Source organism: Dermacentor silvarum, chromosome 3 (assembly GCF_013339745.2).
Source record: "Dermacentor silvarum isolate Dsil-2018 chromosome 3, BIME_Dsil_1.4, whole genome shotgun sequence".
NCBI classification, from domain to species: Eukaryota; Metazoa; Arthropoda; class Arachnida; order Ixodida; family Ixodidae; genus Dermacentor; species Dermacentor silvarum.
This window is the reverse complement of record NC_051156.1, coordinates 97,300,295-97,319,209: the sequence shown is the minus strand read 5'-3', so window position 1 is coordinate 97,319,209 and position 18,915 is coordinate 97,300,295. Positions and strand designations below refer to the sequence as shown.

The 18,915-nt window shown below is 49.0% G+C and overlaps 1 protein-coding gene across 1 annotated transcript in view; it reads left to right on the top strand.

The window, feature by feature from the left end:
• The window catches only part of LOC119444584 (scoloptoxin SSD14-like), a 68,443-nt gene that overhangs the window by 23,596 nt on the left and 25,932 nt on the right, over positions 1 to 18,915 (top strand). Inside the window, exons 2-4 of the mRNA XM_037708959.1 lie at positions 4,158 to 4,478; positions 5,753 to 5,957; positions 12,333 to 12,411. Of these exons, the coding sequence (XP_037564887.1) occupies positions 4,158 to 4,478; positions 5,753 to 5,957; positions 12,333 to 12,411 (605 nt within the window). The remainder of the gene's footprint in view (positions 1 to 4,157; positions 4,479 to 5,752; positions 5,958 to 12,332; positions 12,412 to 18,915) is intronic.

The window sequence follows — 18,915 nt, the reverse complement described above, 5'->3', positions numbered from 1 at the left end:
AGAACGTGGCCGTTAGTCTGCACTGTATCAGCCTCACCAGGTCTTCTAACCTCACTAAGGCCATGAATATCCCAGGCAATGCCTGATGATTCCTCAAACAGCCCTGCTGTTGCTAGCTTCACTTTCCAGTGGCAGCCTGTCCGGAACCAGAGATTCTTAGCACCCTCTGCCGCCTTGCAGGCCTGACCGCCGCCTTGGTCAGCGGCTCCGCCGCCACTGAGGACTGAGGCCATGGGTTAATTGCAGGAATCATGAGGGAGGTATTTTTTTGAAGATTAGTGGGCCTTCTTAATTTGGTTGGCGGGCCTCACACCAAGCCGGAAAATGTAGTGGACTGGAGGAGGATTCGAGCCTACGACTCACGGATTAGAAGCCGGGTTTTCCACCTCTGGTGCACGTCACCACCGTTTGGCGGTGCCATGTGTGTAATCCACTTATGGATTACGGATGCCACTTATGCTATGCGCGTTCGCTAATCACGAGTACGCAGCTATGCCCGCACGGTCAGGCTGATTCAGTCTGATAAAGCCCCCCCCCCCCCCCCGACGGACAAAGACAAGTAGCGCGGCTACTGTACCTGTGATCTGCATGCAGTCTCGTGTCCGTGACTGCCATGCCCAGAAGGCACTACGTTTCGGCATTCACTTGTGGTTTCCCGAGTTAATCGAGTCTGGCATTGTTTATTCGACGATGCCGGTGGTATATACGCGCACGAACTCAACTTGAGTGGACGCGTATATTTACTTATTGTTGTTTTACAAGTGATAAAAGATCCGGGAAAGTATAGGCGACCGAAGACGAGGGGTATCCCAACATCGCCAGTAATATATTCTCACTTGATATAAAGTAAGGATTAGAGCAAAAGGAAGGTAGAGCAAAAGGAAGGAGCAAACACAAACGACTGTCAGTCAAAAAAAGCGGGATTCACCGGCTACTTCAGCAGCTCAGAATCATTTATTGCGACAGCAGCAGCTTCTCATAGTGTACACCGGCACCTTCTCAAGCACGACAACTCAGTGATGCACAAACGCAGTTTATAGATCGTACAGAAGAACTGATCGCACAGAAGCAAGGTAGAAGCGGTAATGGTTTCGTATTCGTGCGCGGTCGCTGAGGAGACGTATGGCGCGCCGCCGTGAGCGCCATCTCGTTTCTCTAAAACACACTGCTCCGCAAAAACGATCAATAATTGCCGCTAGCGCGGACGTGCCTTAACCGGAAGTGGACATTGTTTGGTGAAGTGCGTTGCCTACGACGAATGTCACGTGACATTTAGAGGAGCACTCGACCAGGAGGAGAGACCAGCTGACGAGGAGAGTAGCGAAGGAAAGAGCGAAACGAGCGAGGGCCGTGTTTCTATCATCAAACGCGTGTAACTCCGCTATTGTGGCACGATTTCGAAAAATTCTCGCGCCTATGTGTTCGTTGTACACTCGTGCACAACTGCTACACCACAACTAAATTTCGACCTCCGGTGTAAGCAGTCTGACTAGTAGGGCCACCTACCAGCCTCATAACACAGCCAACCCTAGGCATGAGCCTAGGCATGAGAAGTGTGCGCGAGAGTGCGGTGCGCGTGTTGGCTTTCGTCGCGTCTAGTCGCGTTCTTGGAGGCGCCATGCCTTGTAATAAAGTTCGTTATTAATGGTTCTCGAGCCTTAATAACGTTTCGGCCAGCAGCCGGCCCTCGCCGCCCCTCACAACTGGCGCAGTCGACCCCGAACCATGCCTGAAACATCGCCTCTCGCCCGCCTCGTGAAGTGACTCGCCAGCCAACGCTCCTTCCTTTGTGCAGCTCCTGCCGCCCGACGCATCCTCTCGCCCGCTTCGTCCTAGCCGCTTCGCGCCTTCGCCTTTTGTGTTTCGCCGACCGTCGTGCTGACGCTGATACCTGTCCGCCCGATAAAGTAGCTTGCCTGCAGTGCCCAAACGGTTCGCCCTGCTTGCCTTATCGTTTCTCGTGACTCTTGTGCTGCTTTGTCAACCGTCATGCCGCTCGTGAATTGGAGTGAGGCGACACCGGCGGATCTTGCAGGCTTTACAGTGGATTGCCTCCGTGAAGACTTGGCTCGCCGAAACCTCGACGCTACCGGGTCGAAGGAAGAAATAATAAGTCGCCTTATCGCCGACATCGCCCAAAACCGCCCAATGACGCCTCCTTTGCCTTCCCCAGACTGCGGCGCGTCCACCCAGCGTTGTAACGTTACGCCGCTCCCGCCAAGCCTCGGTGCAGCTCAAACTACCGAGTTGCTGACGGGTTTACTTCAACAGCTCCTTCACGTGTCGCAACGAGCTGCAGCCCCAGTTCAAGTCACTAATCTTACAGATCTCTCCGCATCGCTTCCTACATACAGTGGAGACGGCAGCATTTCGGCGTCCCACTGGGTTGAAGAGTTGGAGCGAACTCGAAACTTGGCTTCGTGGGAACCTTCATCCCTACTCGCCGTCGCCCAGGGAAAACTTCGTGGAGCAGCCGCTGATTGGAAAGCCGTCTTCGGTCGTCAATGCCCAACGTGCGAAACCTTCAGACAAGCGTTGCTAGATCAATTCAGTTCCAAGCAAACCTTGCTACAGTGGTAACAAGCAGTCACTTGTCACGTGCAGGCGCACGGAGAAAACCTTGTCAGCTACTCTCTAACGAAGTGTAAGCTAATCTCTGGATGACCAGTTACCCTCACCGATCCCCAGCGCATAGAGTACGCCCTTCAGGGCATCCTCGACGCGAACCTGGCCACTACTATTGCAGCGCAGCGCCCAGAGACAGTCGCAGCCTATATGAACATTGTAACTCGGCTTGATTTTCCATTAAGCCATTCGTCCTTTCGAACCCCACGCACAGAGTATCCAAGCGCCAAATTAACAACGCCAAGCCCACAGGCACCTCCATGTAGCACAGAGTACACGAACCCCCAAGCTGTGTCAGACAAAACCGGCCGGCCACAGCGCATTTCAGCCCTACCTCCAGACCAACAAGAGGCTCGATACCTCACTATCTCAGCTAAGCATGGTGCTCCTGCCTACCGTTCTGGCCAGAACTTTGCCGAAGCTGTGTGTTTTCAGTGCCGTCAAAAGGGACATCTCGCATCCAAGTGCCCGTCTAGATCTACTGCTCCAACGTCTACAACACACATTTCGCCAGCTCTCCACAGCAGCCCTTCCGCGACCCTTGATGGATCACTGGGTCAATGCGCCCTTATCGACGCCACAATTGCTGGGATTGGCCAAGTGGATGCATTTCCACAGAATGGATCTAAAGTAACGCTTGTTTCACGTCGCCTGGTCAGCTCTTTTCCCCTCCTGCCCTGGACTAGGCCTCCTCTAGTCGTCGTTGGAGGAACATCAGTAACCCCAGCTGGTGTCATCTGTTTGAAGATTTCTGTTGGACCTATCACCTGTTTGGTCGAAGCAGCCGCCCTCGATAATAATGCTGTGCCACTTATACTGGGTGAAGACTGGTTTTCCTCAAGCCAAGCACAGTTGGTGTTTCAGCCGCCCCTGCCAACTGAAATTCGTCATTCTCCAACAGCCACAAGTGTGCCATGCCAAGAACGACTGCTGTCACGGATGTCCAATGCTGTTATGATCCAAGGGTCATCTTTCGGTCACTGTGTTCCTGGACCCCAATGCTCAGCAGGCCTACAGCGGTCGCCACTGCCAGGACCAGACGAGCCCCCGGTCCCAGGACTAGACGAGCCACAATGATCTTTCAAACACCTACAGCCTCTTTTCTGCGTCCAACCGAGCCACTTCCTCGACAATTGAGGGTCGCATTGACACATCCCTGCCTGCTGCGCAGCTAGGTAGCCACTTGCCAGTGCTTCAACAACAGTAACGTACGAGCATTTTGTCAAAACAGGCTGAAGTATTCGCTCATGGCGAGGATGACTTGGGCTTGTACGAAGGTGTCAAACATGCAATTGACCTTCTTCCTGACGCCGTGCCATACAGTCGATGTGCCTATCGGTACTCGGCTGCAGACCGTCGTTTTCTTGAGGCCCAGACAAGCACACACCTTCGCCAAGGCATCATTCTTCTAGCCTTAGGACCTTGGGAATTCCCCGCAGTAGTTAGCAGAGGCAGCAAGAAGCGCCTTTGTGTCAACTATGTGCCCTTAAATAAGATGACTGTGAGTGTTGTGCAGCCACTTCCGCATGCAGATGACATCATGGATAATATTGCTGGTTCACGGTACTTTGCCTGCCTGGACCTAATGGTTGCTTACTGGCAGGTTCGTGTGCGTGAAGAAGACCAAGCAAGAATTGCTTTCAGCACCCACCACAGCTCAGCCGACCTACAGCGATCGCCACTCCCAGGACGTCCACCCGAGTGCTTAGACTATTCTCACAGTCAAGACATCAAGCAGTCCCTTTTCCTAGACCAAAGGGACTTGGCCAAAGAGGGGCCGGATGTAAGCAGTCTGACTAGTAGCGCCACCTACCAGCCTCAGCACACAGCCAGCCCCGAAGACAAGCCTAAGCGTGAGAAGTGTGCGCGAGAGTGCGGTGCGCGTGTTGGCTTTCGTCGCGTCTAGTCGCGTTCTTGGAGGCGCCGTTCCTTGTAATAAAGTTTGTTAATAGTGGTTATCGAGCCTTAATTACGTTTCGGCCAGCAGCCGGCCCTCGCCGCCCCTCACACTGAATGTATTAGGGGCCCTTTAAAATCGGAATGACTTTCAGTGTACTTTCTATCTTGTCCCACACTCAAAGTTTCTATTTTAGGAGCGCTGCCACTAACATATGGGTCCTCTCTAATTTTCACACAATATTGGCTATTACTCTGGCACATCAGAGAATTGTTAGTCGTCTCAGGAGCCACAATCTCCATCTTGAGCTTGCGCATTTCTTGCTCGTGACGAGCTTTTCAGCTAACCTTTCTTCCGAACATCTGTGACACTGCTCTCTTACCCAGGGCCTGAGCTCGGAATTTTGAAGCCCGATACTTTCGCCTGTCTCGAAGAGTTCTAGAACCAGCTAGATTAGGTTCCTGACGCACGCTTACAAACGGTCTCGTCCTGTCGCGGACGCCAAGCACAATCATGCTCGCACCTTCATCGTCGTGGTTGTCGTCATCATCGCCTAATACGGTGAAAACATTGATACCGTGAAAGCGTAAGTGTCCTTACTACACAAATTTGTGTGGTTACAGCCAATAGTGCTGTTGTAAAACAGAATTTACGTGCTGTTCTTTTCAACAGGGTCGTGTGTCCTGTGCTTGTGATGACGCGACGCGCTGCATGTGCGGGAGCATCAATGCAAGGGCCAGTTGAGGTCAACAGATATTCACAAGAGGCCATTTAAAATGAATCCTGTTAGATATTTTACAAGCTAGGCGTTGCATGTAGGCTCCCTATCACAAGCTGCTAGCCAGCACCCCCTACCTTGTACACCACTATCTGCGGGCGAGACGTGTCTATTGTGTGGTGGCATTCTGTGCTTCAGAGAGAGTGCGCGTTCGATCGTGCGAAAACGAGACTGTGCGAGTGTGAGCGCGAGAGACCGTCTGCCTGTTCGACGGATGCTATGTATGAGTTCCTGTGCGACAAACTTGAGCCCCTGCGTTGCTCCCTGTGAGCACTCTTCCTTTTCTTTTTCCCTTAATAAATTACGATGTATTCCATCAAATGACTGTGACCCGTGAAGCGCGGCTAAGTCTTCAACAATCAGTTATCTAAAAGAGGTGCCGATCGTGAATTTTGTTGCGACAGTGAACATGAGAAGACGTGCCGATAGTGCATACATATTGTTGTTTCCAGGTGGAATATTAACCACAAAGGACCTCTTGACGTACAAGGTCCGCAACGAAGAGCCAGTACTGCGGAAGTTTTCCGACGGCCGCACAATGTTCTCGGTGCCACCACCGGCCAGTGGTTCCGTGCTTGCCTACATATTGGGCATTATAGATGAGCTCAAGGAAAAGCCCGATGAAGCGATTGCCGACGACGTTTTGAACTACCACAGGTTGGTGTAACGCCACTGTTTGTGAACACTGGAAAACGTCAATGGCTCACATAGATAAGAAAAAGCTGAAAACGCACGGGGTAACCGTTGCCAGATAACGAAACGAGGGGAAAAGCGTCTAGGGCTTGCTTGAATCTCTTATTAGGTACGAATTCAAAAATGCCGAGTGCGGACACATGCACGAGCACTGAGACATCTACCTCTTGTTTAAAATCAGCGTTCGCTTTATACATTCTTTCGTGAAGCTTCTGTATCTCGCAGCATTCCTCATGTTATTATTTCATGTGCCTAATATGTATTACAATGTAAAATTATTGTTACAAATGTTTCCGCAGCCCATTCTCTACACTAAAGCATTTTACAGATTTAGTATAGAATAGCTTACAAAACGCCACTGGTATACTCATATTTATAGTAAATTGTTAAACTAGAGCCTAAATCTTGCGATAACTCCAATACTGCACCCTGAATGCATTCGATGGCGTACGAATTACGTATTCCAAAGCTTCCGCGTTATAAGGGTGTAAAAAATGGGCGGTTGCCGAACTTCTAGAGCTCTTCGTACGTAAGTGCCCTCTGCTATTGGCCAGTAGTTTTAGTTTTAGCTTTAGTTTTCTTTAGACAACAGCGTGTACAGCATAAGTATTGGCTGGGAACAATGCTGGCATTTCGTCCTTTATGCTTCGTGTTCTCGTCCTTTGTCTGTTTCGCGCTAGTTAATGGCGTCTCAAGTATGTATTGGCTGGAATTTGCTCTTACGAAGAATTCTAGCATAAGCAATGTTTCGTGAATTCAGTCCGGGGTGTGTTATTGTTCCAGTAAAATAATACTGGTCATGAAATTGCAAAATTGTGTATTGTAAATGAGGCCTAAAGGTTTTTAATTAACACCGTCCCTATTGCAAAACCCAGTACCCAGTGTACACTGCCACGCTGGATTATGAGCCCAGTGTCACGCTGGGTGCTGGGGCGCTGGACAGTCCTGCAAGGCGCTGGTGCGGAAATCAATTCTATAGCGAGAAAAACGTGGTGCCTGCCTACCGTATACATTTCTTAAATAAAAGAGCTGCCGCAGTGCCCATCTCTCGATAACTGTCAACGGTTACGCGTTATCATTGAATCAGTATATCGACACAACGTATTACTGCGGTCAAAGCGAGTTATGGCGCCATCTAGCGCCGTCACCGCAAAGCCTGCGCGTGGCCTCGGAAATTCATGACGCGGCCGTGCATGCGAAAGCTGAGAAACGTAGCGTGAGGCAGTCGGGCTCCAGTGGTCTCGCACTTGTTTCTAGACCCGCTGCGCCACCTAGTGAAACTGTCGAGAAGCGCACGCGTGGCTTTCGGGCCGAGAACTGTGGCGCACTGGTGCCGGCTACTGCTGCGAATCGTTCCCTCACTTGACCGCACACTCAGTGGAACTTTCTCAGTGTACCCAGTGTTGTCGTCAAAGAGGACGTCACCAATTGTCACATACCCAGTGCTCCAAGTCACTGTCAGAGTACCTTCGAACAGCAGTATACTTACCCAGTCCCACGTCTACAGTGACATATGACGGCTTGAAAGACGTTCGTTGAAAAGCGGCACGCTCACGTTGCCACATAGTGAGTGATCCGACTTGGTGCTACGGCTGGTTTAGAACCCTGTTACCTCAGCACAGCAGTCCGCTAACCATTCAACCACTGACTACATAGTGATCCAAGTAGGCGGAACTACTGTTAGATACGAACGTAAATGGGCACAAACACAGACAGACAGACAGACAGACAGACAGACAGACAGACAGACAGACAGACAGATTCACAGACATACAGAAAGTTCCTAAATGTACGCGCAGTAAGCAAAGAACGCGAACGCTATGAAAGAGACAGAGTAATATAAAACTATTCAGTGTAATACAATAAAGAATAAAAACCGCTAAGAAATACTTCGAGGATTTGATCCTGTGACCTGCAGAGGACAAGCGCAAGACACTACCAATACGCCACACCGGATGATGCTGATGATGATGAGGTTCACCCGCCGGGGTGGCTCAGTCAGCTAAGGCGTTGCGCTGCTGAGCACGAGGCCGCGGGATCGAATCCCGACCCCGGCGGACGCATTTCGATGGAGGCGAAATGCAAAAACGCCCGTGTGCTTGCGTTGTAGTGCACGTTAAAGAACCCCAGGTGGTCAAAATTAATCTGGAGCCCTCCACTACGGCGTGCCTCATAATCAGAACTGGTTTTGGCACGTAAAACCCCAGAAAGAACAAGAAGATGATGAGGTTCGCTGTTCTAGCTAACCGTAAAAAGTGCCGCCTGCCGCAAAAATATGACGTCACTGCGTTGCCTAGGAACCTCCTAGCGGAGTGGCGTGTGCCTCGCCTCCTCTCCGTGCCGTGCACATGTTACCTAGACACGGGACGTTAAGGAGAGGGAAGGAGAACATGCGCGCGGCGCGCGCAATGCTGGGGAGATGGAAGGAGAAAATGAGAGCGATTGAGAGAGAAAGAAATTGTAGCAGCACGAACGAAGCAACGCGCAGAGTGCTGCCGACGCCGCCCGCGTTTTCCCGCGTTCGCGCCGGGGAAACGCGGGCGGCGTCGGCAGCATCTCGGCAGGTTTCGACCAGCCACGCCCCGGCAAGTGTGGAGGCGCAGCTTGGCCGTGACGTAACCGGCGGGCTAAAACTCGGAGCCGCCGCGACGGCGGCACAACTCTCGTTGGCTGTGTGGCTAGTACATGTATCCTTGACATGGAAAGACCAGACAATATCCGGACACCCGAAGAAGCCGCGCGGCCAAGCGAGAATCTGCGCGTCGGCGGTGAGCCGATTCAGAATACCGTGCCTAGCAGCGCTTAGCATTTCCTAGCAAAACTTAGCCAAACCTAGTAAAATCTGGAAGCAGCTACGTCGATCACCAGCTCCGCTGTTTACTCCAGCCTTGCACCACTAGTGCAAGCTGCCCACTTCTTTAGTATTATTCGTACTTGGGAAAAAATATCCTAATTGAACCGATGAACCGGGACGCTGTTCGGGCTGTTACTGCCGATCCTGAGAGCCACTTCTAGTTATTCTCGCCAAGGAAATTCAACATCAGGTTAGTTCAACAATATGCTCCAATCGACACGTCTGTTTATTCATATCTGAGTCAGAGAAGCGTGGCTCAGTGCAGCTGGCAGCCTTCGGTGGCATCATATATACAAATGCTTGCAACGCGTCGTGTCGGCGCTCAGAGCTACTGCGGACACCGTAGACACAAAAACAAAACGGTTTATTTAGAACAACTGACGCCAAGGCTGAACTCTACACTAAGTTTTCTCGTTTACTCCCAGCCCAGACGGGCCGATCACGTGTAGTCGATCTAAGTGGGTACGCTAAGCCAAACCTGCGGTGGAAGGAAAAGATTTCAGCGCGAGCTCCTGGCGAAGGCTAAAGTGTCTGCGTTGGAGCTTGAGAAATATTTTATTATTATTTTTCAGCCCACCAAGGCAAGTTAAATCGCATGAATTGCTTCAACTTTGTTATCGCTGCAATAATATCAGTTAGGGACAGGCTTAACTGGGGTGCGTTCGAAAGCGTCCGAACTGCTGAGCTTGTGTAATTCGTGTCGACAGCACAACTTTGCGACAACTTAGTCATCTGTCGCGTCATCGATCCCAAACACTCAGATGACATCGTTGCAGCAACATGTAACAGATGTGAAGCTGTCATAAGGAGTGGGGTGAAGGTGCACGAAATATGAATGTGCAAGGCGCTGCTGAGGAATAAGCCCTAAGCCCTTGTTGGCCGCGTGAATAAAGAAAAGAAAACAAACAACTAAAGACATCTTTGTCATCTTTGTTTACGCATGCTCGTTCAAAATCCTACAGTCACACAATCAAAACGAAAATGCAAGAAACAAACTTTATCTTCACTGCCGCATGTTCATGCATAAACAGAGCTGCTAGAGAACCTTTATTTGAAGCTGGAGCGTTGCACGTGACGCTCCAGAGATCCCCCCCTGGAGCGTTGCACGTGACGGAAGACGGCGCGTTTCCTTCCCGCTTCCTGCCTTGCGTGCGCGAGATTGAGCCACGATCGCCGGCTCACTCTTGCACGATTTCACTACCATATGCAGCATACGGCACGCGGCGACGATTTGGTCGCCGTTAGACTTTATACGGAACCTCACGGCGATGGCGATGACGACGGCAGAAATGCGGCTAGAGTGTCCATATAATTGCTCGCGCAATAAAATTGTATAAAGCACTTATTATTTGAGGAGCGCTTGCTGCTTACGTGTGTGGCGAAAAACGCCCCCAGTGCAATTTCCACTACGCGCTAGCGAACTCCAGTGAGAACCAGCGCGTCTGCGGCACATACCAGTGTGTCCCAGCGTCATAGAAGCAAACTGAGCGTCTCGTCCCGTGTGACCCAATTCTTTTTGCAGTGACTTCACCAGTGTCCCAGAGACTCCCAGGGATCGCCAGAGTCTCCTGTGCGATCCAGTGTCAAAAAAAAGAAAGAAAACGCGCTGATTTGGAACTGGAAAACGCCGGAAGACGATAGTTTTAGATGCGAAGCATGTTATGGTCGGGGCTATGTCACTCCCTCCCTCCATCCATCCATCCATCCGCCGTGCGTCCACACCCCTACTGCGCATGCGCATCCTCCTCCCCCTCCTCTCCTTGTCTCATCTCCTCTCCTCTCCGACGCTCCTCTCCTCTCCGGATTGCGCAACGAATGGCAACACCTGCGGCTCCGCGCGCGATAATGCTAAGCAGCTTACTCGTAGGTTAGATGCGCGACGGTAGGCGCCCCAGAGGCACCGGCAACAGTCACCAACGCCGCGCGCGTTCGGTGCGAACGCGGGCAAAACGCCGACGGCGTCGACAACAGTTCTGCCCGTTGCTGGTGCTGCTGCATGTCCAAGTTTATACAGCTGATAAAACTACCTTGAGTCGACCCCATGGCTGCTTCGCATACTACTCAGGGTGCCCCTACGGGAAGATGGTGTAATTTATTTACAATAGGGATAGTACACTGAGGTATCTACAATTGATTTCATGTGTGTATGAAATTATGTATTAGTGTAATTACAAAAAAACACGCAAACACATGCAGTTCTCATCGGTGCCAATAATTTTAAATTAATATCCACTCAACAGCTTTCATGACGTCTCACGAAGCGCGGTGTAACTTGTGCCAGATGTCATCTGTCTGTCCCTGTCTGCGTGCGTCGCTGACTAGTTCATGGTCGAATGGATAGAACTTAGGGCTGCTGTGCTGAGTGAGGGAAGCGTTTCGGAAAGTAACCGTCGGATCAACGTGGGTCGCGAACTCTGTGTGAATGGGGATGTGTCGCCCTTCAATGAACTTCTTCGCAGCCTACCGGAGCACCGGTTACGTGCCGCTCATCAATAAACCTCTGACACCAATTTGGGTCACTGGGTATGATGCCTCTTTTCAGTGACAATCAAGATCCTTCTAAATCTGTGAGGTGCTGGACGCATGTATATTTATGCAATCATAAGTCATGTCTGAATATCTTGCGAGTAACTAGTATTTAAGTTGGTTGACCTTATGCATATGTATTTTTGACAGAACACTTTGGAGATGTCTAGGAATGTGTTATATATATATATATATATATATATATATATATATATGCTTTGTTACGTGTAATCTGTAACAAAACGTATACTCTTTAACTACACTTGTCCGTTTTTCCTAACGTAATCTCTCTTTGGCGATGTAGGTAGTGTGTAACAAATATATTTGGATGTGTATTGCCTGACGCGACCATCGCGGCGGCGTCCCTAGATGTCGCAGCGTGTCCAGTGGGAAGAGCGACCAGTGTCCAGTGGGAGTCTGGCTGCATACACGACTCATGCATGAGGCCTTTTGCCGTAGGTTTGAACGCTGCACTGCCACAGTGCTAATCGCATTAGCGTCGACATTCAACCTGAGATGTATTGTACCGAAATTGTTATCAATTGGTGATTGTTATGAGTTCATGTTCGCTACAAGTACGTGACATCGACATGTTATTTCGCTTGTCTTGCCAACAGCCAGTAAGAGCACGGTTTTTCTATTTCCTGGGAATAGCAGTGAGGTCAGCGTTATTTGAGGGTAAAAACCGTGAGTCGTAACTGCCCTCTTGTTAAATAGAATTTTGTTTTGCTTAAAAGTCGTAATTTTGGTATAACACCCATAAAAATGTTACGTTGCTGAAGATGTCGCCTGTACAACTTTGCGCTAGGTAAGGTTGTGCGAGACGTCACTTTTACGGGTGGCAAGGTGTAAGTTATAGACATAGAAAATTATGATTTTAATTCTTTACACCTTTATTTAATTTTTGTCCGCAATGAAACCAATTATTGCAATAGTAAGACGCTTTTATTTTCCTGCAGATTCATCGAGGCTCTTAAATTTGCCTACGCGACGAGAGCGCTCCTCGGGGATCCAGACGATGAGATATCGGTTAAAAAAGTAAGCTTCATGAATAGCAATGTCAACGTTTCGATTGCAGCGCGGTTGTTCCACTCGTTACATCGGTAAAATTTGCGGTGGGAAGTCAGAGAATTTTCGCAACCAGATGGCACAAGTACCACATAATATAAGATGGAATTAGGTGTCATTTAAGACTCTCAATAAACGTGAACTTGACGCATTGTCTCTTCAGGCGTATTAGATATTGGCGCCTAGGTGACGCCAACATTCCGCCAGAACAAGCAATCAGACTGTGCGCGGCTGATTTCGAGGTTGTATTCTAAACTTACGCTTAAAACAGTTGTTGTATTCCTGCATATTGTGTTTTCCCCAATTCTTGGACTTCGTTGCCAAAAGTTTTCCTATCCACCTGTCTCTGTATTTAGACAACATTATTTATTCATCTCATGTAGGCGTTACGAGATCTGTTTTGTTTTCTTTTGTTGCGGCCGGCATTCCCATCATCCTATTCCTTAAAACCATCTGCATACCTGCTAACCTACGAACGTTAAATTTCGGAAAACTCGCGCGAACATCTCAAGGGGCAAGGGCAGGGGGAATGTAGCACACATTTTGTAAATGTTCGCTGTCGACACACACTATCTGGAGGCACATTCGCGTTTGATTGTAAATTTTTTCGCGCCTTGACGCCACACACACGCCGCAGCAAACTTGGGACAGCAAATATTTACAAGGAAGAAAAAAAATATCACGATGGCTGTTTCAGTAATGTTGCTCTTGGTGATTTGGCCATCTTAAGGGACTTGCCGTAACAAACTTGTTCTAAGCAAGTACCCCTCCTGTACCATCACAATTTAGTTTTTGCATGTGTTTTTTGCAATCTTGCCCGGCCACATCTTTCAACTTTGGAGCATTTCCGAGAACATATTTCAGTTTTCGTAAAACTTGACGCAACATTTGTAAAATCTCAGAACGAAGCCCAACTGTGGAAATACTTCAAGAGGTTAGGTCGGTATTCATTTGACTTTTAATGTTGCATTTCTTCATCGTGACATCTTTGCTTAAGGCTTTGCCGAACGCACAACTGTCTTGCGAATGCCTATTTGACCCTTGGCTTTTAAATTTTGTCATCCCACTCACGTTTTCTTAGTCAAATGTGTTAAACGTGCCCTTCCGTCTAATAGAAGTACTGCAGATTTGATAAGTCTACGCGTCAACTCGTATGACTCCATTTCGCTCAGGTCAACCTTAAGAAATTCTTTAGCGTGCATTTGCCGCAGTGCTAAACCTTGTATGTACGTACAATCTGCTGCCTCCGCGCATAGGCAATTTCCTTGCGTTGGCTTAAGACCGCTCCAAGGTTGTTTTTTTTTTCATTGCTTTGTCAGAACATACATTCCAACGTTATGAGAAAGCAAAGCTTAGTATGGTGAGGTCTCCCGCAGGGGCGCCTGCGTAAGCAGGCGTTTGGTGTGCTGCGACACCACAGACCCGAGCACATGAGGGTTGGACCCTCCCGCGTGTAGTGTGCGCGGCTTAGCCGTGTCTGGGGAAAGGAGGATCCTGGGGGCTGAGCCGATGCTGGGTGTTCGGACCTTTATGGCCCCCCGGCGGAGGCGACACACCTGTTCGGCCTCTACTTCACATAGACGGCACCCACGGACTGACCCACCCGGGGGAAATTGGCAGTCGCTTTTCCGGTCTTCCTCTCCAATCATCGTCGTTTTCTCCCGCTTTTCATCTTTCCTGTCTTCTCATCTTTCTATTCACTTCGACTTTTCCTGGCGGCAAGCGTTAACCTGGTGTGGCTGTCCTACCTTGTGTATACCATATTGGGTTATAGTAATGGCATACTGCTGGCGCTGTGCAGACCTGTTTATATGTTCTGCCACGTCCCCTTGTTGGGCTCCGTGGTGGGTGGCAGACGCCGTTGCCAAACAAATCACTTCTTTCCATGGGATCCTCAAACCCATTTTCTACGATCGTGCCTCGAAAAGGGTACGCACCGACGCAACCTCGCTATTCTGGCCCGAAAACAAAGAAACTTACCCGAAATTCCACGTCCTTCACTGTGAGCAGTCATCTACGAAAGCTAGAGCAATTTCCCCATTTCTTGTGGCCAAGTGCCTAAAAGAGACCATTGGAGCTGGTTATAAGGTAGCAAAGATGTCAAGTGGAGATTTGCTCCTCGAACTAAAGGACAAGGAACAACACAACAAACTCGCACACCTCGTAGCTTTTGGTAACATACATGTTTCTGTGAGCGCACATCGAACTATGAACACAGTGAAAGGCGTGGTATCAGATGAAGACTTAATGACATTGAATGAAGAAGAACTCCTGAATGGATGGAAGGAACAAGGCGTAATCCACGTGCAGCGCATCAAAATCAGGCGGAATGACATCGAAATCCTAACAAAGCATTTAATACTCACTTTAAACTCAACTACCTTACCTGAGACTCTCTAAACCGGCTATGTAAAACTTCATGTTCGAGCTTATATTCCAAACCCGCGACATTGCTTCAAATGTCAGAGATTTGGTCACGCATCCCAGAGCTGCAGAGGGCAGCTTATTTGCGCAAAGTGCGGCACAACCGCTCACTCTGCTGACGACTGCAATAATGATGAGCTACATTGTGCGAACTGCGACGGCAGTCACCCTGCATACTCCAGAGCTTGTCCAGCCTGGAAGAAAGAAAAGGAAATAATTACAGTAAACGTTAAGGAGAATATTACATTCCGTGAAGCTCGACAACGGATCTCATCATTATTCTCACTGAAAACATCGTTCGCTGAAGTGGTGCAACGGGGGGCGGCACCACAACGGCCTCTGGCGGCAGCCCGGACCACGCCTAGCGTGCCGAGGCCAACGCCATCCGCCCCTACGGTGGGAGCAGCCAACGCTGCCCTGGCATCTCTCAAAGTCTCCACACCAGCGGCATCTACAAGCTCCGGCAGCAGCCAGGGCACCGCAGAGGCCACAGGGGTCCTTTTGACCTCCAGCCCGATGGAGACGAAGACTTCGTCGCTCGAGATGAAGTCTACGTGACGCACACATCGCTCTCTAAAGCGAGTGTCCAGTGCCTCGCAAGAGGCTATGGATACCAGTCCAAGACAAACGGCGCAGGTAGCGTCGAAGGAGCGGCGAGGTTCTCTCGACCGCTCCAAAAAAGACAAAACACCAATTACAGGGCCTAACAAAGGCCCTGTAAAGTAAATTCACTGTCTTCCCTTTTGAGACACACAGCACCTTTTATTTTCCTCCAGCATGAACACAATAATGCAGTGGAATGTTAGGGGACTAATCCACAACCTAGACGACATCCAAGAACTTATCAATAAATTTAATCCAAAGGTGCTGTGTGTTCAAGAAACACACCTAAACTCCAGAAACACCAACTTCCTACGTCAGAATATTGTTTTCCTAAAAGATCGCGAGGATTCTGCCGCATCTTCTGGTGGTGTGGCCATCATACTCGACAGAAGTGTAGCCTGTCAGCAACTTCCACTCAATACGGCACTTGAGGTGGTAGCCGTTCGTGCTGTAAACTCGTAACCATTTGCTCGCTCTACATACCCCCCATTATCCTTTACACAAGCATGAATTTCAGTCATTTATAGATGAATTAACAGAACATTACCTCGTTCTTGGCGATTTGAATGCACACAGCAGCTTGTGGGGCGACACGCGTATCGATGCGCTAGGACGCCTAATCGAAAAATTTCTTTTCTGCTCTGGTTCGTGTCTCCTGAATAAGAAGGAACCCACCTACTACAATCTCGCAAAGAAAACTTTTTCTTCCATTGATCTCAGTGTAGCTTCCCCGTCTATATTTCCTGAACTTAAATGGGAAGTTATAAAAAAATCCTTACGGGAGTGACCACTTCCCCATACTGCCGAGATCACCAATACAAAACGAATCTCCACCACAAGCTCCCCGGTGGAAGTTCGATACGGCAGATTGGGAGAAATTCAAAGTCTTAAAAGTGGTATCTCGTGGCCTGACATATCTTTGCTGGGAATTGATGCTGCGGTTGGGTATCTTGCTTCTTTCATAATCAATGCCGCTACTGAATGTATACCAGAAATGAATGGTGCGACCTGCAAACGCCGTGTCCCATGGTGGAACGAGGAATGTCGGAACGCTCGTAGAGAGAGAGATAAATGAGATGGGAAAGGCAGGGAGGTTAACCGGAAGATAGCTATCCAGTTTGCTACCCTGCACTGGGGAAGGGGTAAGGGGAGACAGAAAGATAAAGAAAAATGCACACACATAGAAAGAGAGGGTGATCAGAAAAAAAACACAAACACACGCACACACACAAAGGAACTCAGGAGTGTCACAGTCGTTCAAGCAGGTCGCTTGTCCGGAGGAACCTCAGCAGTGCGCTCATCGCCTTCTGGTGTGAAGACCGTGTCAGCCGGCACTCTAAGATCGTCTGCTCAGAAAGCGGCCGGTCGTCGAGGCGTGCCAGCGTCGTCACAAGCACGGAACGCTCGTAGGAAACAGAACAAAGCATGGGGGTTGCTACGCGACTCCCCAATTGCGGAAAATCTTGTCAATTTAAAAAAAATTAAATCGGAGGGCAGAAGAACGCGCCGACAGGTCAGGAGAGGAAGTTGGAAAAAGTTTTTATCAGGCATAAACCCATATACAGACGAGGGCAGAGTCTGGAATAAAGTTAATAGGATAAAAGGGCTACAAACTTATTCACTCCCGTTGGTAAACACACAAGGCCACAGTCTGGAAGACCAAGCTAACTGCCTGGGAGCACATCTTAAACATGTGGCCAGCTCATCTGATTATTCCCAAACATTTAAAAGGCACAAGGCTACAAAAGAAAAATAGAAACTAGAAAGAAAAGGTACCGGAAACGAGGCATACAACCAGCCATTCTGCATTGCTGAGCTGTATGCATCACTTAGTTGTTGCAACAAGTCTGCGCCAGGCTCTGACCGCATAGCTTATCAAATGCTGAAACACCTTCCTCATGAAACAAAGAAAACTCTCCTCTCCCTATACAATGCTATATGGACCTCCGGCAAGATCCCCTCTGCCTGGAAAGAGGCAATTGTCGTTCCTATACTGAAGCAGGGCAAGGACCCATCGTCTGCTTCAAGTTACCGCCCTATAGCACTAACAAGCTGCCTCTGCAAACTGTTCGAAAAAATGATTAACCGCCGACTAATACATTTTCTCGAATCAAACAAATTGCTTGACCCGTATCAATGCGGGTTTCGAGAAGGTCGATCCACCGCCGACCATTTGATACGTATTGAGACGCAAATTCGTGAAGCTTTCGTCCATAAACAGTTATTTCTCTCTGTATTCCTTGATATAGAAAAAGCCTAGGATACCACGTGGCGGTTTGGAATACTTAGAGACCTCTCGCACGTTGGTATACGTGGTAACATGTTAAAAGTCATAGAAAGTGATTTATCTAATCGCACTTTCCATGTTCGTGTGGGAAATGCTGTATCAAGACCTTTTGTGCAGGAAACTGGAGTGCCACAGGGTGGGGTGCTCAGTTGCACTCTCGTTATCGTAAAAATGAGTTCTTTGCGTCTGTATATCCCAAGAAACATGTTTTATTCTGCATACGTCGATGATGTACAGATAGGTTTCGCCTCGTGCAATCTCGCAGTCTGTGAGCGGCAGATTCAGCTTGGTCTGAACAAGGTGTCTAAGTTGGCAGACGAGAATGGATTTAGACTTAACCCCCAAAAGACCACCTGCGTCCTGTTCTCCAGAAAGAGGGGTCTGCACCCCGATCCTGATATTGAGTTGCAGGGAGAACGCGTGCACGTAAAAACAGAACATAAATTTTTAGGTATGATTCTAGATACGGAACTTACATTTGTGGCACACATTCGGTATCTAAGAAACAAGTGTATGAAAACAATGAATATTCTAAAAGTGTTGTCACACACCGCTTGCGGTAGTGACACACAGTGTCTTTTAAATTTGTACAAGAGCCTCATACTCACAAGATTAGATTACGGCGCCATAGTGTACCATTCCGCTACGCCAAGCGCCCTAAGGATGCTGGATCCTGTACACCATCTAGGCATCCGCCTAGCCACTGGTGCCTTCAGGACAAGTCCTGTAGCAAGCCTGTATGTAGAGGCGGACATGTGGTCGCTTGATATGCAACTTTCATCCTTAAGCCTCACCTATTTCCTGAAAGTAAATTCGAACCCGGAACATCCGTCCTTCTCAACCGTAAATGATATGACCAGTTCCACACTCTTTAATAACCGGCCGACAGCAAGAGAACCCTTTTCACTACGTGTAAGAAAAATTAGTGAAGAAATGGACAGCCCACTACTTGAAAATACTCTGATGGCCCCAGCAAAGCCAGTGCCACTGTGGCAGTGGCAACTCATAGAGTGTGATACTTCGTTTGTAGAGGTCACAAAAGATGCTCCAGAGGCACATATCCGGATGCATTTTCTAGAAATCCAGTTCAAGTACTCGTCCTGCACTCAGTTTTACACCGACGCTTCCAAGTCACATGCAGGGGTATCTTATGCAGTAGT